At 34.4% G+C, this 21,701-nt stretch overlaps 1 protein-coding gene across 2 annotated transcripts in view; it reads left to right on the top strand.

The window, feature by feature from the left end:
* LOC149772829 (nephrin-like) overlaps window positions 1-19,641 on the top strand; it is a 267,846-nt gene extending 248,205 nt beyond the window's left edge. For both annotated transcript variants that reach the window (XM_089947226.1, XM_089947227.1), the window contains 3 exons: window positions 2,376-2,403; window positions 16,773-16,849; window positions 18,397-19,641. In XM_089947226.1, the coding sequence (XP_089803352.1) occupies window positions 2,376-2,403; window positions 16,773-16,849; window positions 18,397-18,464 (173 nt within the window). In that variant the 3' untranslated portion in view covers window positions 18,465-19,641. The remainder of the gene's footprint in view (window positions 1-2,375; window positions 2,404-16,772; window positions 16,850-18,396) is intronic.
* The last annotated feature ends 2,060 nt before the right edge of the window (window positions 19,642-21,701 follow it).

The raw sequence follows: 21,701 nt of genomic DNA on the forward strand, positions 1-21,701 counted from the left end.
AGAATACCCCTGTCTCATCTAACACGAACGTTAAGCTACATCAGCTGGGAATTAAAGTTCAAATATGTCAGTGATTGCTAACAATTTACACATGTCCACTTAAGCAAATTTGTTTTCATTTGGAATATACTAAAATTTTACAGTGTATGCATGATATAAAATGTTGTCTTACGTGTAGTTTCATTTAGATGAACTGGCTAGCTAACCTGTTTTATTCAAGTGTAACTGCATACTTGTTTGGATTGTATCATTCAAAAATCTGTATCATTGTGATGACATAACCCATTTCTTGACTAGCGGAATTAGATTGGTCATTAAGCTGTCTTAAGACTGTTATTCTGAATAAAAATAGTTTTCTGCTTTATGATATCACACTTGACATATCTACACTATCTATAATATAATTATTTCCCAACGTTTGAAGTGACTTGAATATATGCTAACTATCTGTGATTTTTAGCATGTGCAAAGGAATATATCTCCCAAAGAAACATACCTACAAGGTGATTATACTTTTAGGGAGACAAATATTCTTTACGTTGTTTTGCACATGTCATTGTTCAGGTGCTTCATCTCTGCATATTTATGAACCGGCTACGGAGCCAAAATACGGTATCTCGTAATCCACATGCAATCATTCAAGGTAAAATTACCAATATAACTGGGAATCAATTCTGTCAAAGAGTCATTGAAGAACACGTGTCTTTCAAAGATATACAATGCAGATGGTTTTCTTCAAAATCTTATCCGTAGAGCAATTGTTTAGCGCTTTAGCTAATACTTTGCAAAACCTACCCACAAACAGAACTTAATCTTTTGTTTTTTATCCTGACAAGCCCATCATGGCTTTTGCAGCACATACATTAGTGATAAAATGCATGATCATCTTTGAAAACATGATCTTGCTTCAAATTATGAAACAAAAAAATTATGGTAAAAACAATGTTAGCCATATACAGCGTTTCACTTATACATGGTACATTCTAATCAGTAACTTTCAATTCATATCATGCAGTGGTGGCATAAATAAAACAAGTTTTAGTCCTTTTGTGTGATCAAAGTAGTATAAGGACATAAAATAGAGAAATAATTCGTAATTTATATGTAGAAATTTATTGCATCACATCCACCTAATCCAAATTGTTGTGTCCATTTCTATCTCTCTCATAGTCTCACTGAATATATATATATATATATATATATATATATATATATATATATATATATATATATATATATATATATATATATATATATATATACTAGATTCCAGTTCATTGAGCCATCTTTTAATTTGGGCCACCTATTATTTGGAACAAATCTTAAGGATAAAATACATGTACACTGTATACCTTTTTAACTCTTTCACATAATTGGGGCAGTCGCCTAATTGCGCCAAAATATTCTAGCTCCAATGTGTCCCACTATACAGAAATCCACTGCACACACACACACACACACACACACACACACACACATATATACATATCCAATTTTGATACAGAACTTTTTTCAACCAATGCCATATAATTGATTCATTTTTAAAGCCAACTTATAGCACACACTATTCCGACATAAGAGTATATGAAAACAATCGTTATTGTGCCAATATATAGCAAATTAGCAAAACCACTATTATGGACAATTTTTATGAATTGCTTTAACGGAATGAGTCATTTTCATAAACATGTACCATTATCTGTAATTTACATTTTAACCATTATGGGGTATCAATAAATACTTAAACATAATATTGCCCATGAGGCGTGAAAAAATATGACGATACAAATGACATGGAACACAGTAATTTATCTTATTGATCTGTGCGAGCTATTCCTTTCCTTTGGATTCAGGGTAGTGTGAAAGTAACTATTTGATGTAACCTGCCTTGTACTGCACATTGTTGTACACTGGCATTTGTAGGTGATATTCCGACAAAAGTTTCAAGAATATTAATATTTCTTATGGAAGCATTAGTAGTAGTAGTATTTGTAGTAGTAGTAGTGGTAGCATTTAAAATTTAAGAATTTAACAGTTAAAATTCAGTAACTTATACATTTACATTAATCACTTGAATGTCTCGTTCAGTCCGCACGTTCAGCCAGTTTTAGTCCTAAAGTTTGAACCAAATGAGAAAATTCATGTGAACAATTTGGCCTAAAGCAATTCAATCTCCAAAGGGCTACTGTTAATTATATTATATTTCCATTACTTTTAAGCTTTATTACTTTTTCTCTTTTGGTGGCTAAATTAATACATTTTATATGGATGACTTTAAAATACTAATGAATGGTCCTTATAATATATAATAGATGTATCGGTTGTCAGTTATTTATTTAATGTAATTCTTTTTGTTTTGGCATTATGCCTTTCAGGTGTATCAAATGTTAAAGCCGATAATGGGTAAGTACCTTTATGCATGCCACTTATAACGTTTTCTCTCCTTTGTTTCTTAACTCTTGAAATTACTTATCATGATTGAAAGCCGTACCGACTTCTCATGACATGTTAACAGAATTATGGCAATTTCTCATTACAAGATAACAGAGCTATGTCGACTTTGCCTGACACAGTAACAGAGCTATGGCAACGTTGCCTGACACAGTAACAGAGCTATGGTGTCTTCACATGACATAATAACAGAATATAGATAATAGCACTTGTTTACACACAGAATGCTTAGTAAATAACATTCATTATTATTTCACACTGTTTCAAAATTTAAATAATTATAAAGCGTGTTCTTTGAATGAAAAATTTTGGGGTTTTTATTTCTCGGGGTAGGGGTGGGGTTGTAATTAGTAGAAAAAACTAAGCTTTGGTCTATTACTCAAAGCTTGGAATACAATATGTTAGAATGAATTTGTTCATGATTAACATTTTTAATGAAATTTATGTAAAACAAGTAGCTTCTTACAAGCAAAAGAAAATCATTTCATACAAAAGTATTTTTGAAAACAAAATATACTCAATTTTTTTGTTGATATTTTAAAGGGTAAGTTTTGCATTTCTTTTTGCGGGCCCTGTCATCGAAATGGTGGATAGTTGGAGACTATACATTTTTGTCCGTTTGTCTACCTGATCAAACTTCTTGTAAAAGCATTGTTTACAATGTATTTTTTTTGCAGCTTATTTCAGCAACATCATTTTGCTTGTGAGATGCTTATTACATAAATATGTTGTTTATTATTGTTTCCTTCCATTGCCATTTTGGACAGAATCTTGATCAAGCTTTAGTCTTCATTGTAGCAATCTATTTCGATACATGCTGTTTTGAACATGAAATTTGATGGGAGGACTAAACAGATGCTGATAAGACTTTTTGAACTGCATCCCTTTGGTTGCATTTCATACCAGCAAAATCCTTTTGTTGCTTGGTATAAACACTTATAAGACCGGTTTATAAATTCCATAGCTTTTGATACAGTATCAAGTGCACATTCTTTCTATTGGTTTGACTTATAACATTTTAAGGGTTTCTTTTTGACAGAGTTATGAGCCCTAATGATTGATTTTCGATCATTGCATCGTAGGTTGTGCTTGTATGAACATATTGTATGAACATATTCTAATACAGCTTAGTATTGCAACTGTTTAAAGATAGAAATGTGCTTATAAATCTATTTTCCGTACATTTCGTTTTTGACTCTATGATTTTGTTGTTATTGGAGTTTATGTTTTATGCATGGTTTCTCGCTGTCTTTATTGCTCATTCTACTTAATAATAGATGATTCCTCTCTTCTAGTGCAAATGAAAAACAGTGTTAAAAGTAAATCTACAAGCATTATCACATCTATGTAATCATTATACCTTGCACAATTGAAAGTAACTTTTTATATGTCCAATACAGCCAACAAGTATGCATACAAATATATATAGTTGGTAGTAATCATTAGTGGTTGAATAATGGAACTTTAAAGCCAATTATAATAAAGCAGTTTATGAATCAGGTCGTTTAATTTTGTAATATGAACATATTTATATGCAAATAAATATTGTAAACTGATATTTTTGCATTAAGTATGGTACCCTTGTTTCTCTGATAATAAATGATTAGCAATGATTTCAGTGCCAGTCAAAAGAATGTATGTTTGTAGCAAGTCAGTATTGGATATTGGGTCTACTAGTTTTGTTGTGATTTTTTGTGGGCTTTTATGTTAGGAGAAGGAGTGCATTTGACATTAATATCCCTAATGGCGTATATTTTATTTCACTACCAAACCTGCCGAAGACGATAAAGTAAAATTACCCTTTACAAATTATCCTATTTCTGTTTTTGTAACACAATGAAGCACATCTTTGCCTGAAGGAGTCATGCAAGTTATTTTCAGTGGTTATCGATATTAGATATCATGTTCATTTATGTGTTTCTAAAATGTAAATAGTTTGAACTCTTTTTCCTGTGATTGAATATTCATCATTAAAAATAAAACTTTAATGTCTCTGATACACTACACAACGTATACATCTTATGTAAAATACTCTGTTATTTATGAAAGTGTCTTGTCAGCAAATGTATAAGTTCTCGAAAGTGTCAATTTAATATGGTGCAGATGTATTTTATATACAATGCTATAAGAAATTAGGTTATGATTATGTATGATGTCTTTCATTTCATATTATTAATCGTGTTTGATATATATATATTTTTTCGATTTGTTAAAACAAATTCTAAAACTAATTATTGGTTCGGATTCTTTAACAAATGGGAAACAATTGTAGTCATCACAACTAGAAGAGATGTTGATTTGTGTGTTTCATACAAACATCCTGTTATTTTGATTGATAGGAATTGTGTCAGAAGAAACTTGATTCCTCTGTATATTAAAGTTGTTCTTTTGGTTTTTTTTACCACTCTTATTTGTGGACTTTAATGCATAATGACACATTACAATCTGCTGATCTTGTGTCCAATATTTCCGCATTCTCCATTTTAGAAAGTTAGCCTATAATGTTTTGAAACGGCTCTTCAAAAAGCTTGAAAGGAAAGAACTTACTGATCAGCCACAATGAGAGTTTGGTTTCAAAGTTATTTTGGTAGAATTTTCTTTTATTGCCATTATTAATCTTGTCTGCGGTAGTCCTTTATAATTCTTCAGTGTATCGTTCAATGCTGGAGGTAATTCACTGTTATTTGTATGGTACATCTTACCTTAATAATTGAACATATGAAAATTTTATGACGAAACCATTATTTCACAAAAGATTGCAACATGCAGGCTTGTTTGAGTTTTCATCGTAACATGTCCCATGGTCTTTCCCATTCGTAACTCTCCACAAACATTTCTTAATATGCAGCAAATCATGGCAAAATTACCGCTGGACTATTAGAAAAATATTTCGACTGTGAAGCTATTCTATTTCCAAAGCATATGAGACTGATACTCAGGAAAGGTTAGCACAGACACAAAATGCTATCTGGTTGTAAAGATTACCATGCTGTAACTTTTATCCTCAGTACTGCAACAAATTCCGTGGATGGAATTCGATTACAGTATTCAGGACTTAGATGATTACCAAGAACAGATAATACAAGTAAATCCATTCAATACGATTCCATTCAAATTTGGACAGTCTTGGTTTCTTTGCTTTAAAGGAAAAAAGTGGTTGACTATGACAAAGACTTTATGTGCCACTTATCGAAACAATTAATTTATTTATAACCAGTGCAAGACTGATGAAGAAATAATCCTAGGAAGTACCATCATACAAATAGTAAATAACAAAGAAGATTTGACATTCCCGAAGAAATTAGATACAACGAATTTGTGTAAAGACTGAAAGAATACCATAACATTTCCATACACTTCATCGGATGCACATATAATGAGAATAATATACACTGACATGTTTGTATGTAGTTATCACGACTACCTGAAAAAGAACTAGAACTTAATAATTTGTAAACGTTTACAAGGGATGATACTACACATGCTGATTTTCAGCATTGGCACTATCATGAAATGCGGACTACATACGCAAATGATTTGAGGAGGAAAGCACATAAATGATATGCAGCACAAATACAAATTCATCTACGGCATGCATATTAGCCATATAAAATTCATTAAGCAACTTATTCGCTCATATGGGCAAAACCGTTCTTTTGTGAGGGTACAATTTTAGCTCCGGTCACAACTTACCAATGAATTTGATTCAGATGAAATTAATTTGATACAATTGATCTTTAGGTATGGTTTTCAAATATTATCGTATTAGTGGTTTATATGCAGGATGACTAGGAAGCAGTGCCACCTTAAAAGTTAACAAAAAGCTCTATAATGAGCAAAAGACTCATTTTAGGAGCGTTTATATCTATAAATGTATGAGATATTGAAAACTTCACTGAATGATAGTTCTATGGATGAACTTCCTAACAATACTTTAGTTTGTTTCATTGCCAAATTACTGCAACTGATACAAATGGATGATGAATATCTTTGAGAAATGCTTTGGTAATAACAGTTAGAGAAAAGTTAGTCTAGACTAATAGCAAAAACACGGAACACGAAGAACTTACGGAGACAGGCTACGAGGAAGTATCTGATACAGAAGAAGAAAAAGACATAGTGTACAGTAATGATGTCAAGATGGCCAGAGCAAGAACAGAATTGTATCTCCTGTTTTGCTCAGCACCCTTACTGAAAGAAACACAGTCGCACAAGAGGTCAGTGTCATTTATGCCACATTGATCATCCTATTCAGAAACAGAATGGCGAATGAATGATTATGAGTCAAGATTAAATGATGAAAGAGTATCTGGAAGAAGCATGGACTCTCATCTCGGAAGAGATTTTCTGAAGGTGATATTAAGACTTGTGTGGCCGTTCCTTGACTCCAATGACTTCTCTAGAGACCAAATGCATCGACGCTTTCTTGCAAAAAAGTACGGAGATAACGCATAGTATATTGACTTTACTTAACAGATGGTTATCAACAAAAATGTCATGTGTGAATAGATGACTTATCACTACCTGTGAACAGAAACAAAATTAAAAAGAATGGATATCTACAAAAAAAAATATAATCTGATTCAAAGTTCATACAGAGCTTTTTGAAATCCTCTAATGTATGCTAAAGATGAACTTCCCAGTTGCAATCCTACATTCGGTCAAGTCTATGATGAAATGCCATCAACACTGATGAAATTCATCAATAAGGGACCTATTGGGTTGCCACATACTTTCCCAACGACCATAGTGCATACTACTTTGACTGCATGAATTGCCTTCTCTCAAAGACATCACCACTCTTTGCGGAATAAATGCAATTTCAACTTAATTTATAATAACTCTTAAAACATTTAGTAAATTAATTGATCCTGATTAATCAAAAAATGATGACAAAATAGAAATATGGCTGTGTGAATAATATGGTTATCTCTTTTCTTTAACTCCGAAACTTAACATACATGGATAGCTACATGAGAGTGTCTACCATTATTGAAAATCAAATTTGACTCCATACTGATGTCTACCTTCTACATACATTTATGGTTACTATTCTTTATTTCTTTATATTCCTGATTTAAGTTATTGAAGCTTCTTGTTAAAAAATATTGATTATTGAAGCAGAAATGGCGATGTTTTGTGTTTTATTGAAAACAGAAGTATATGGACATGCACTTTCACATTTCTTTCTATCGATTTTGGTCATGTTTTCTTTCACTTCCGATTTGGATGGAGTGTTTCCATTATGTCGTTGCTATGAATGGATATAGAATACATCTATAGGCCCTCGTGTAAACTATGACAAAAAAAATTGTAAATAATGGCTTATGTAGCTTCGCGCAATTTCACTTTCCTTATGTATCCTATGTGCGTGTCTGTGTGGTTTGTATTTGTGCGAGGAATGTTTTCCTTCACTTTGGTACTTCAGGCATATGAAGCGGCATGATCGCCAGTCAGTTCACCAACAGAGATTGGATAGATGCCTGGTAAGTAGTAAATAGCTGAAGAGGCTCAGAATCATGCCCAGCAGCTTTGATTGCAGAAAATGGCCTAGCAGCTCGCCCAGCCACCCAGAATTAATTAACTGTTTCACATATGCTAGACTTACTGGATGGTGTCCTTATACTGAATATATATGTCAACATCCTGGTCTGACAGACCTTCTAGGTGTTTGACAGATCATAACTATCAAGTAGGGTTTATAACACCCGAACTCAACATATAAAACCTAGGATCAAGAACTTTTAATCGTAAGCAATTTTGCATTTGGCAGAGGAACTGCAGGGGGCTGATAATAAATATCCATGAATTAATAATCAAACTAAACAGAGGAGTATGCAAACCAGATATTACATGTATATGCATTCAGGAAACACACGTTGCCCCAAACATATATCCCTAAATCCCAGGATACCTAACCGCAATCATCAATAATTGGATCAATGGAAAAAAGGGAGTAGGCTATATTCACCAGCGATACATTACCAGACGTAGTTCAAGGGTGTGCTCAAACACAAATCGACCGTTATTACTCCTTGCAATATCAATCGGTCACAGTCAGTATAGGAACCACATAAATATATATTTTCAATGTCTTTGACCAGGAAGGAAGTGGATCACATGAGCACCCTAGAGAGTGACCACTTCCCGATTATTATACATGTAACTCTTAACATATTCAATAACATTAACGCCTTAACTAAGCCACATAAATGGAGATATAATAAAACTGACTGAGCTGCATTCTGCACCATCTGTGAAGGGCTAACTGGAGACGATATGCTCAATGAAAGCACACAAACGATCAAACAATTCGTTGCTGACACCCTGAACTCGGCAGGTTAATTGAGCATCCCCAAAACAAAATGGGAAAACGTAAAGCAGGCAGTCTCCTGGTTGAATGAAGAATGTAAGCAAGCGATGAAAGATAAGAATGTCCTAACCTAATTTAAACACTCTAATCTTGCTTAAGACGCTTTGATCTATAATTAAAAAATAACACAAATGTTATTCTTACCGCCATGAAAAATAAACTGGTCAGAGTTCTGGTCATTACTAAACACTAAACATAATAAAATAATACGAAACAGGTGTGGGATAAAATCAAATCGATTAGGGTAAACCAACTAACACTAACCCCAAAGTCGCTGATGCAGTTACTACTAATGACAAAGTAAAAAGCCTGGCAATTCATTTCTTGCAGATGAGCAGCAACTCAAATCTCTCAATACAAATCCAACAATTTCGAATTAAAGTTGAAACCCAGTTCCACCAACTGACCATGAGCATAGTTGTATAACTTATACCTTGAATGAGGATTTAACCATTTACAAATGGTGAAAGGCCATACAATAGAAAAAATGACCTCACCCTTAGAGAACACCCTTTGATATTGTAATATGGAAAACAAGAGACATCCCAAGCAATTGGAAGCAAGCCATTGTAACCCATTTACCTAAACCTGGCAAAGATCCATCTGATATGAACCCATACAGACTGATATCTCTAACACATAGCCTATGCAAAATCATGGAAATTATGATCAATAACAGACTTAAATACCACCTTGAAAGCAAAACGCTGATATCACATAATCAAAGCGGCTTCCACAGTTAAAGACCTACACTGTACCATTTAATAAGACTGTGGTCTTATCGCAAAGCTCAACCATTGTGGATTAACAGGCCAAATTCATTAATGGATTTCATACTTCCTAACCGATCGAAATATCAAGAGCAGAATGGACAATGATTACTCCGAAATTTTCAGTCCGGACAATGGGATTCCAGAGGGAAGTGTAGTAAGCGTTGTCCATAAAGGATGTCCGCAAAGATGGGGGAGGGAGGTTGTTCAAATGCGGACAACGGGGGAAGGGTGTAAAGGACGTTGTGGATGTCCACAAGATAGTATTTTTTGTTATGATATTCTGTGTTGAACAGCTGCTTTAGGCCTACTACCTGTATTCCAGTATGTTTTGCGGATGAACTTAATGGGTGATCACTAAGTATAAATTATTTGTTTATTTCAATTTGTATAATTCGTGCCATGGAATACAATGCTGTTGGGCATTTCTGCGCACTTAAGGTTTCCGTCTCCAGTATTCAAGCAAAATGCATACCGAATTTGACCGATTGATGAAAATAAAATATAGCATTGCTTACCATTTGAAAAGAGGCAATTGTCACCAGAATATTCTGTTCATACTAATATTAATTTTGGACACTCCCCCCCCCCCCCCGTTTTCATAACTCACGAAAGGTCGGGCTATTTTGCGCACAGCTTTGAACAGATGTAATGTTTACCTATCTGGCTATAGAAATGAAATATATTACTTTGGACTGTTTCTTTCAGCCCTTCAGTCGAGTAATTAGGTCAGGTTTATAGCTTGTTTTACAAAATTCAACGTAACAATGCCAATACATGGCAAGAGCTATTAAGCAAACTAAACCGAGCCTGTAAAAAAATTAGTAAAGTTTAACATTTTATTTTGTTTAAAAACAAGCTAATATTTGGAAGAGAAACAAATATAAATAGGATGTAATGTATTTACGTCTTGTTTATGGGGAAAAATTACTAAAGAATTTAGAAACAGACTACGCCCTGGAATTTCGTTCTAGCGGCAAGTTGATACGTTGGGTAGCAGAGGATTTTGTACATGTGGCACACCTTGCAAAATGGGAAACTTGGATTAAGATGCCAAATTTTTAAGGTTTACATTTCCATCTTTTAAATAATGTATTTATTTGTATGATCCTAAAAGATGCATAGTAAATCGGATTTTCTCGGTTACAGGTTCAAGAAGGTCATTGAGTGGGTCTACATGTTGACATTTAGAAATCACATTTTCATGTGCATTTCAAGTCTAAATGTGGGATATTTTTGTACACTTTATAATATCACTGTCCTTGATTAAAGTATGGTCATTATTTCTTGATACAAAATGGATTTTTGAACCAAAATAACACGTCATCCAGTATTTACAGCAATGACGTAGCGTTGTGCAGAATTGGCCAACATGGTGGGTATATATAAATGGGTTGGCCTTGAAACAGGCAGCTGGCTTCAATAGCCACCACTACACTGCTGCTATGCACAGTACATCTGAAAGCATCGACTCCAGCTGCCTTCCACACATGTGTGTGTTAATCAGTGACATAGGCAACATAATGTTTAATAGAGCTTTTAATATCTATATTTTTCCAGCTAATAATACATATTATTACGTATATCTGATTTAATTCATATTTATTTTAATTTAATTGTTTGTCAGTTTTAAAATTTTTTATTCTATTATATGATATTATAATGTAAATTTATTCACTGGAGATGACATTTTTTCCAGAAAATTGGTTGACCTTATTCTTTCATAAACACGGGTGTTGACCTGGATCCTGACCTTGATTCAAGATTAGTAGCAGACACATAAATAAGTTCTGTTTTTATTTTAAAATGATTGGTTGTTGTCAAGGTCATGATGGGACTATGTGGTTTAAGAAGTAAACAATTTTTTAAAATTTTATTCTCGGAGTAATATCATTTGTCTAATCAAGGCCATATTCTGTGTACGTGATATTTTTTTATGTAAACATGATCACATGAACCCCTTTTTGATTTCACAATTTGGGGAATTTCGAAACTGCGTCTTAGAATATAATATAATCTTTGTTTCAGAGAGATCTCTCAGTTTTCGGGCTTTTACACTTCGTATAAAGTTGTGTTTTTTTGTTGTAGCCAGATTTGTTAGTTATAACTTTCTTCAGATTGTTTGGATTTCAAAAGGATTAATTCTTTTTCCTGGAAATATTTGTGTGCTCAAACAGGATTCTTGAACAAAGACATTTAGTGACCTTTCATTCGGATTTCCAACACTGAAGTGTCATTATTTGTATTTCTACAAGAACTGTAGATTAAAAAATACAGTACATATTACAGCATACGTCATTGTCATCCATCTTGGAATCTTCGTCGGGATTTCATCTTGAAATTATTAGAACATTTTGTTACATGGACTTTTGCAATTTAGTTCATGGATTATTCTTGGATTATTTTTGGATTGATTCTTGAAACCGTGAGTTTTGGGGGTCTTTTTTCTACATTTTTACATAATTTTTCCAGGGAAATAAATTGTTTGTTAATTTTTACAAAGCTTGTTGTTTTCACTCTTTCTGTGTTGCTGTTTATTAGAGCCTAAACATGTTAACACAAGAATATCCTGTATACTAATGATGCTAATAATGGATGTGCGTTATAAACTGTATAACGACTTTAAGGATGCTTTCATTGCTGCACACCCTGATCTGAAGGAAGATCTGGCAATTAAACGTGCACAGGAGCAGTGGAACAATTGTAAACAAAATGAAGAAGAAGTTAAGAACTTGATTCAAATTTGGCATGCGAGAGCAGCAGAGAGAAAGAGTTGTCTGATGAGCATGTGGGCCCGTGCTGCCATGCCTACGGCAAGACTAAGCCAAACATCAGATTCAACTACTTCAACGCTAACCACGTCATCTCAGGAACTTCCGTCAACTGTGGTGATAAATAGTGATGTTCAGTCAGAGGTGGAAGAATCTTCTGCTGATGTAACATCAAGAGAGACAGATGCCAAGATGCAAATGACAGCAGTAGCATGTCTAGTGAAGAAAAACACCCAACGCTCTACACCAGCACAAGACGCAGCAAGCAGTGAGTTAGAATCTGTCAACGCACAAATGGCTAGTTTCCTACAGGTAAAAAAAAACACTGGACTATGGACAGCTGATATGAAAACAAAGTCTTATGAACTCGGCAGCAAAAAGGTGCAACTGGACAAAAAGTTTAAACATCTGGCAGCTGAACGAGCACACAAACAGAACTCCAGCTTGACTTCAAGAGAAAGCTGACTGAAGCTCTGGAAGAACATGCAGTCATTGGCCAGCGACTCAAAACGTTCTGTCGGCAGAAAGTAGGAAGGCCCCGCTTAGAAGATGACCATCCACAGTTGCTATAAAGACATTGTATCATGTGGAGCAGCTGCTGATCCACGCCGACGTTCTAAGAAGCTTAGTAGATGAAAAACGTTGGATGACTTGCATGAAGCCATCGTCCAATATGGTTTCATCATCAGTCGAGCAGGAACATATCTACATATACTTCAATGTAATTAGGTAAAGACTGAAGGTAAGCATCACGTGACCACAGTGCCTGTCAAGCTGCTTAAGGCAGGAAACAGTGAAAGGCGTAATCACTTGGATGCTCATTTTTCAGCAGCTTTAATGTGCTACTTTAATTGTCTGGCTGTTGCTATGGGAGAACACTGTTTTTTTCTTGAGCCAAGACGATAAGGCATGTGACCTACTTGGATTACCGGCAGTAAATAAGCTGGTGCCCATTCTGATGCACATTGAGTATCTTGTGCAGCTGCCAAATCACGACTGGGTTATTGCTGAACGCCACAAACTGATCTCATCAGTCTATGCTGCATATGTTATAAAACCAGGGGCTGTATCATATACAGCGCCAACTGCTATCTTCATTTGCAGTGGGAAGAATGACAGTAGCACAGCAATGACACACGCTGAAGAACTCAAAGAACTTCCTGCTTTTCAGCCTGTTATGTATATTAATGGATCAGTGATGCCAATTGTGGTCATAACAGCAGATGGCGGTCCGGATGAAAACCCTTGATTTCCGAAAATACTAGCCACAGGCTATCTAGCCTTCCATTACAACAACATGGATACAAGTTTCGTTGCGTGCCTTGCACCAGGGCATTCTGCCTACAACACCATTGAACGACGCATGGCTCCTCTGTCACGCGACCTATCAGGATTGATTCTGCCTCAAAGTCATTATGGATCTCATTTGGATAGCAATAGCAAGACATGTGATGTAGAGTTGGAAAGGGCCAATTTCCAGAAGGCCGGTGAAGTGTCGGCAGAAATCTGGAGCTCAACGGTTATTGATGGATTTGATGTGGTAGCATCTTTTGTATCATGTGATGCAGGAAAACTGGACATCAGTCCACCGTCAGATGAGTGGTCAAGTCGTCACATTCAACAGTCACAGTATTGCTTGCAGATTGTGAAGTGCAACAGTGAATCATGTTGTGGTCAGCGTTGCACTAACTACAATGATATATTTACTGGATGATTTTTACCTCCACCTGTTCCACACTACAGCACAGATAAAGGGATTGCCTATGCACCAGTTGGCAGCAACAGTGGAACGTTTGGATCACTTTATCAACGACTGGCTCTTTTACATATGCAGCCTTCACACGACTTCCTGAGGATGCCATTTAATTTCTACTGCCCATTGGTGACTGCTGATCTTGAGAAGTGCATTTGTTATCAGTGTAGCCTGTACTTTCCATGTCAGGCTGCGAACTCATTGATGCCCGTATTCACAGCCATGCAGCAGTGAGCACACAAGCTGAAGTGGCAGACGTATGTGCTGTGGAGCCTGAATATGTTTGCGCTGTTCTGTCAACTGTATCATCAACTTCTGCAACTGAAAGTAGTGATGATGGTCTGCCAGTTGTTCGTAACTTATTTGACTAGCTACAGTCTGCGTTAGTTGAAGTGGAGTAAGACATTGACTGTCCATTAAATTTAGGTTTCTGTGAGATGACAACTTTAGTTGTATGTTCTAAATAAAGACTTTTTAAAGAAAGAACTTTCTGTTTAATTGTTTTATTGTTTTGAGCTACATGTTGTGATCAGTGAGCATTGTATTTTGAGAGCACCAGCTATTACACTGCCATACCATAGAGCAGTGTATAATGCTAGATGCAAACGTCCGTGGGGGGGGGGGAGGGGGAGCGGGGTAAGCCATATGCGGACAAGGGGAGGGAGGTAGGAAAACAGGTATTATCTGTGGACGTCCTTTATGGACAACCCCTAATCCCAAACTTATTTATTATTATCATTACTGATTTGGACCAATCTATTGACCTAGATCAAATAGACTTCTGACACTTTGCTGATAATAGTGATACCTGGAAAGTTAGCATCTCATCCAGGAAAACCAGTATCGGTGAGCTTCAAATGGGCTTAAGTAGGATGGGTCAATGGGCTGACAAACGTGGTTGTAAAATATCACCAGGCAAAATAATAGATTTCATGTCCTCCACAACAACCGAATCAAACAGGGATCCCCCAATATTATAACTAAGTAACACTCAATTATGCTTTAAAAAGGTAGCCAGATTCCTGGGTATGTACTTTGATGAACATCTCACATGGAAATATCATATAGAAGACCTAATCAAAAAGATGTAACCGGAATTTAACTCTGTGTAATAACTTAAAAGGAACAAATTGGGGAGGGAGACCATTTTACACTACTAATGCTCAACCAATCATTAATTAGATTGCAATTAGAATACTGAAATCAAGTGTACGCATGAGCAAACCAAAACCTCCTTGACGTTCGTAACATGTACAGGGAATTAAGAAGACATCAATAGATGAACTGAAAATCCTAGCAGGAGAGCCGCCACTACAACTATGAAGTGAGGAATACATCCTTAGATACGCGGCAAGAATTATCATCCAAGACGACGCATCCAACCAGGAAAATCATCGAAAGATTCAAAAACACCATATAGCCGGCGAGTTGTTCCCCCCCCCCCAACAGGAATACTCCCTGCCCCCCCCCAAAAAAAAATGGGAGTAAAAGATCCACAAAATAATAAGGAACTGGAGTATAAGCAGCATCCTGGCAGACCTCTTTTACTTTTCTGAAGTCTCATTGTTTAAAGTCGCATGAATTATACACGCTCTTATGGCCTTTGTTCACCGCACTGAAAATATAATTTCTTCTCTAAAATGTGCATCTTCAGTCTGTTTATTTTTTATTCAGCAATTGATTTCCATAGCATTAGTACAAACTATACAATACCTATTTGAAAAGCAAACAATTAGAATAAGAATCTGATGAGAAACATGACTTTTATATTCGTCTACACAGCACATTTTTCGGGAACTAGATGCGGATAAGTTAAGCCTATTTGGACATAGAACACAATTAATTTTACTATATGTTCTCTACATTTGTTTCTCAGTACTGACATTTCCACTGTGTGACAATCAGTGCAAATCATATATTAATCTAAAATACCTTCAGAGATGATTTCACGGTGAAGTTCTTGTCAAAGGTTGACCTGCTCTTTTTTGAGATGCTGGACTGTCAACAGAGCAGCATGTAAACAGAACACAGATTTCACTTCCAGATCATCACAAAGGCTTTATTACTCACTGTCATGGAAATACAAACAGACAACAACACCCTGATCTCATATTATCAAGAATAAACAATTCCCTTTAAATCCCTACCAAAAATGCATAAATAAAACTCTTCTATCACCACCAAAATGAGAGAGGAAAAAACGTTCTAAAAATAGACTAGAACTACATTCGTGGTAGGGTACTGAACTGGAAGTACTAATTGTGACCGGATTCCATTTACAGCTCAAAACCGTAACACATCATTTTCAGTAGTAGTAAGCTACAAATATAACATTCATAATCACAGTTTTAATATTGTTTTTATACCTAATGTGTTCCAGGTGTCATCTTGATTGCATTTTATTTTATATATTTATAAAGATCTCCATCATCTGCATCATTTTTGTCATTATTTATTACTTTCTACATGCATACTGTTGTCCATGAGTGAAATTAAAATTTTTAAATTACGGAATGAAAATAAACCAGTCTAACCATTTAATTACAGTAAAATAATTGATCGCAAATACTGAAATAACATACTCAAATACTTTTTTTGCTGATTACATATATCATTTTTAATTTTCTAATGACGATTGAATATTTTACCTTCAGTGAAGAAACCAGATACCTTTACGAAGACTTGAACAATCACATGCTCTCTACACCAGAATATGAAAAACTATCAAAAGGCGAGTAAATAATTTTAAAAAATTCCATTAAATATCATATCTATTTTACCATTTTGTCACTGTACATCGATTTTGTTCAAAACATTTACATTTTAAAAGGCCTGAACCAAACAAATTTTGCTTAAGGTTTATACTTAGTGAAATCTTACATGCTAGCATAGTATTTATATCTAGTAAAATAATTAGAGTAAATTACACAATGCTAAAATAGTGTTAAAATTTGGCAAAATTTTACGTGTTAATGATTTTGCTTTAAATCTTTAGATACTTTCAGATTTTAAAGTGTGCAAAATTATTACAAAACAATAAACTTTTTTAAGTAAAAACTGTCGTTGTATGAAGTCGAGTAAATATATTATCAGAAATCAATCTTAATACGTATTTACATTTATAATATGTAACGACAGTTCTTGAGATAAGTAGAATATTTTTATTCATACGTTTCTCCTGATTTACACCTCTCGATAAAACATTTTACAAGTTTGGTCTAGATTTTTTTTGTTGCTTTGATATTGAAATCCTCAGTAAAGTTTTATCTTTTCTTAAAAACGGTACCAAACTGCAACATAATAATCTTGGTATAATGATTACATTCGGCTTCGAATGCAGTAGATAGGGAAAACAATGGTAGTAAAACCAGCTATATTTATGACAAATACATTTGTTGAACAACTCATAAATGTAATGTCTGTTGGAAGAAGGATGTAGCGTCATAAATATTGTTTGTTAGATGAAAGACGTTGAATCATAATTTTTTTTTTCTCGGTATAACAATGACTTACTTTCATAACTTTATGTACGTTATTGAATGGTATATTACCATATATGTATTTGTGAGCAGTATAATACCATAAATGCAAGTCATAGATTCACACGTTCATTAAATGTGTACTATCATTGAACCTAAAGAGAACAATTTCACAAAATACTATTATATTCACATTTTGCTGTAAGCACAAACTGATGTATGCAGCTAAGTTGGCAACTTGATAAAAGAAACTACTATTGTTTTCATTTTTTAATTAAGTATGTCATTGAAATAATAGTATCAGTGTGTAGCCTTTGTTGTGATACCCTTCTATACTCTAAAATATAAAACATGTTAGATTCTTTTGCTAAAGTGTCAGAATTAGGATGACAGAGAAGGTGTGAAGTTATTCCCACATGCATCATAAAAATTTTTTTTAACAGGTTTCTATTCTAATCAAGAACTTTCTCACTCTATCCATTCTTTTCACACCAACCATGTTCAGATAATTATAGAAGTGTCATTCTACTATTTACAATAATATTTAAATGTGTTTAGCAAGAATCTCGTAAATAAGATAGGAGAAGACATAATCAATTATTGGTTTAAAAAACACGTCCAAACATAAAGTTTAGAGAAAATTAGAGTTTTTAAATATTGTTTTTTGCATTTTTTCTTCTTCTTCTCAAGTAAATATTATATCCTGACTGAAGCAATATACTATACATATATGAAATTGTTCGTATTTACTGTAATATCAGGCTATTTCTCATCTTAGATTATTTTTCTCTTTTCATAGGGTCCGAGACGAAGCCAGAGTCTGAAATTCATCTCTATACCAATATGGTAAATACTTCAACGATGTAAAGACTACGCATGACATGTCTTATACTGGAGGTTTCCATTCAAAACTTGGAACAATAGCTACATTTTCAGAGACAAACACGAAGTCAATAACTGATACACCATTTTAAGGATATTTTTTAAATAGCTGAACAAGTTTCATTAATTACATTATATATATATATATATATATATATATATATATATATATATATATATATATATATATAAACACAAAATTAATGTGAATAACCTTGCTTACATTATTGTATGGCTTGCTTTTTTAATCATATGTATTTAGATGGTCACCAGAAATACCCCTTTACAAATACAAAGATATGCAAACGCAAATCACGAAATGCTTAAGGATGAAACTACCATGTTAAATATAATGGTGAATTCGATACGACAAAGCATAAATAGTTGACCACATTGTGATAACCTCAGTGACAGAGGAAAGTTGCAACATGTACCCCCCCCCCAAATAAAATATATAAAACTTTCTGTGGGCAAAAACAACACGAAAGAAAATGTATTGAAATTCCGAGATAATTCTAATGGTAGATTTATCCTTGAAGTGAATTTCGTATACTTAGTTATTTACAGGACTAAATTTAAATGAAACTCATTTAATCCAGATACATTGATTCTTGAAAAAATTTTCTCTCCCTTGAAAAAGAAATTGCTAGATGATTACAAGAGTACAAAAACAACTGTGCCTAAATTTCTGCATCGCTGATAAACATTTCTATGTTTGGTGTGCAACACTGAAGCCTAAATCGAGATATGAAATTAGGAGAGAAAATTAAGAAAATGCATAATGTTTTCTTCTTTATACAAAGACTATAGCTAAAATCATAATTTAAGCGAAGGTGAATGCTTAGGCAAGCAACAACAAATTCTAGAAAGATTGTTAAAACTCATGAATAACTCTTTGTTAATCAAAATTATGGAAAACCTCAGAAATATTATAAATGTGAAGATATTAACGGATGAAGATGATTTTTCAATGTCCAAAAAATTTATCATTCGTTAGGAATAAAATTTCTGAAGATGACCTGGTGGTAGTAGTAATGAAAAACAAAAAGATCAAACTCAAATAATATATGCTATGGTGCATTTCAATTGCTTTAAGCATTCAAGTTATTAATGCATGATGTTTATAGGAATTGCCTCCAAGTAAATAAAATTGTATATTAAACATGTGTTGACTGATACATATTCACTGTGCATGTGTGTTGAAGTAGGAAACATGTGATGCTAATGATGACATCGTGTTCTAAGATACTCATCCCTATCTCATGACATCAAGTGGATTGAAATTGTTAAAAATGTTAAAAATCCAAATAACACACACCTATCACACTGGAACTAGGAACTAGTAGTGCATCTTAAAATGGTTGTGTGTTGCTTACAAGTGTTAGTTTGATGTGACCTAATTTTCAGGACATTAAAATTGTTGATTTACACCATAGATGGGATCATGGGTAGTGTAGACTGAAAACTGTTATTGTCAGTTTATTCAGTACTGATGTACAGGTAGCTGGACTGATGGACAGGTGAAATGCACATATGACATCTTATAGCCTAAAGAGAAATAATTAAGAATTAGTCTTAGCAAAATGTTTATTCAAGAACTATTGCATTACTATATAACAGTACATAAAATAATATGGAACGTAATTTTCGTTTCATATAATCTAATTTTCGTTTCGTTAAAGTTTATGTTGATTTTAGAGATCATTATAGTGCCATCTAGCATCTTTGTTTGAGTCATGTGATTCCGCATGGGTATATGTACGTGCCAACTGTAGCAGCTGTGGTGCTGTTTTGTGCTATGTGTATTGTGTAAAGATGTCCCCTTGCAAGTAAAGCACTACAACCACCCACTGGAGCAAGCACATTTGGTCATAGTTCGCCGAACAGGAAAGGGCCAGGCAGGGAAATACAACCCAGCCAGCAACCTATTCAAGGCCACAGTGACCCAGAAGGAAGACCCGGATGACGACTCAGCGTCTCACTCTTGGACCCAGTCAGTAACCCAGATGATGACCCAGTCCAAGACCCATGGTCTCAGTCAAAGACACAGTCGGCGAGCCAGACAATGACTCAGCGACCCAGCCAGCGAACCAGAAAGATGACAGGCCACCTACCCAGTCGACGACTCAGCATCCTAAAAGGACGACCGAGTTGACAACTCAGCGATTCAGTTGATGACATGGTTTGCGATGCAGTCATCGACAAGAAGCCATGATTAAGACGGTATCCCGCTGGGGTAGAAATCTGTCGCACTCTGCGTTGAAAGTCCTCAGACAGATACAGCGGGTTATCACCCGGGTTATCCCAAATATAAAGACCTACTGAGATAGCGAGACTCGGGATTGAGTAGCCGAGGGAATTTCTGCTACAATATATATATATATATATATATATATATATATATATATATATATATATATATATATATATATATATATATATACATATATATATATATATATATACATATATATATATATATATATATATATATATATATATATATATATATATATATATATGGTTTCTCTTGGGTCTTACCCTCCACTGCACGAGGTTAGTTGCAGTAAGCTGCTAGAGAAGTGTGCACTATCTATGGGGCAGGATTGCCAGCACTACTGAATGACAGCAATTTCATGTCCTAATATCCAAAATGCACTAGAGTCAAAATCATCATTATTACTGAATGACGTAAATGCCAAAGCTGAACAGATGACATGCACTAGAGGCGGGATTGTCAGCTGGACTTAAATATTATTCTGAGTCTGTGCGCTTAAAAATTAACAGAAAAGAGTGAAGACAACAAGCTTTGTACAATTTAACAAGCAATTTATTTCCCTAGCAGAAAAAAAAGAAAAAAAAGAGAACATACAGTTTTACGAATTTAATCCCAAAATAATGCAAGACTTAAAAACCACAAGTCCTATCAATGAAAACTCCTAAGTGAATCACAGTTCATAACCCGACGAAAATTCAAGATGGAAGGTTATGACGTCTGTAATAGTCATTGCTGTAATGATGTATCTTGAATCAACTTAACGTTTCTTACTCTGAGAAAGAAAACAAAATGAAAAAGTTGTTTACCAAAACTGCCAATGACTCGGAAACAAGGTCAGCAACTAGGTACATTGTTTCTATTATTAGTTGTTTACGTGGAAAATAAAGAAAATTAAAAAATTCAGTCAGAATTGAACTCTATTCTGGACAATATCAAATCCAGGA

This window comes from Sinohyriopsis cumingii, unplaced genomic scaffold, assembly GCF_028554795.1.
Source record: "Sinohyriopsis cumingii isolate HCF-2022 unplaced genomic scaffold, ASM2855479v2 utg001110l, whole genome shotgun sequence".
In the NCBI taxonomy this organism is placed as follows: Eukaryota; Metazoa; Mollusca; class Bivalvia; order Unionida; family Unionidae; genus Sinohyriopsis; species Sinohyriopsis cumingii.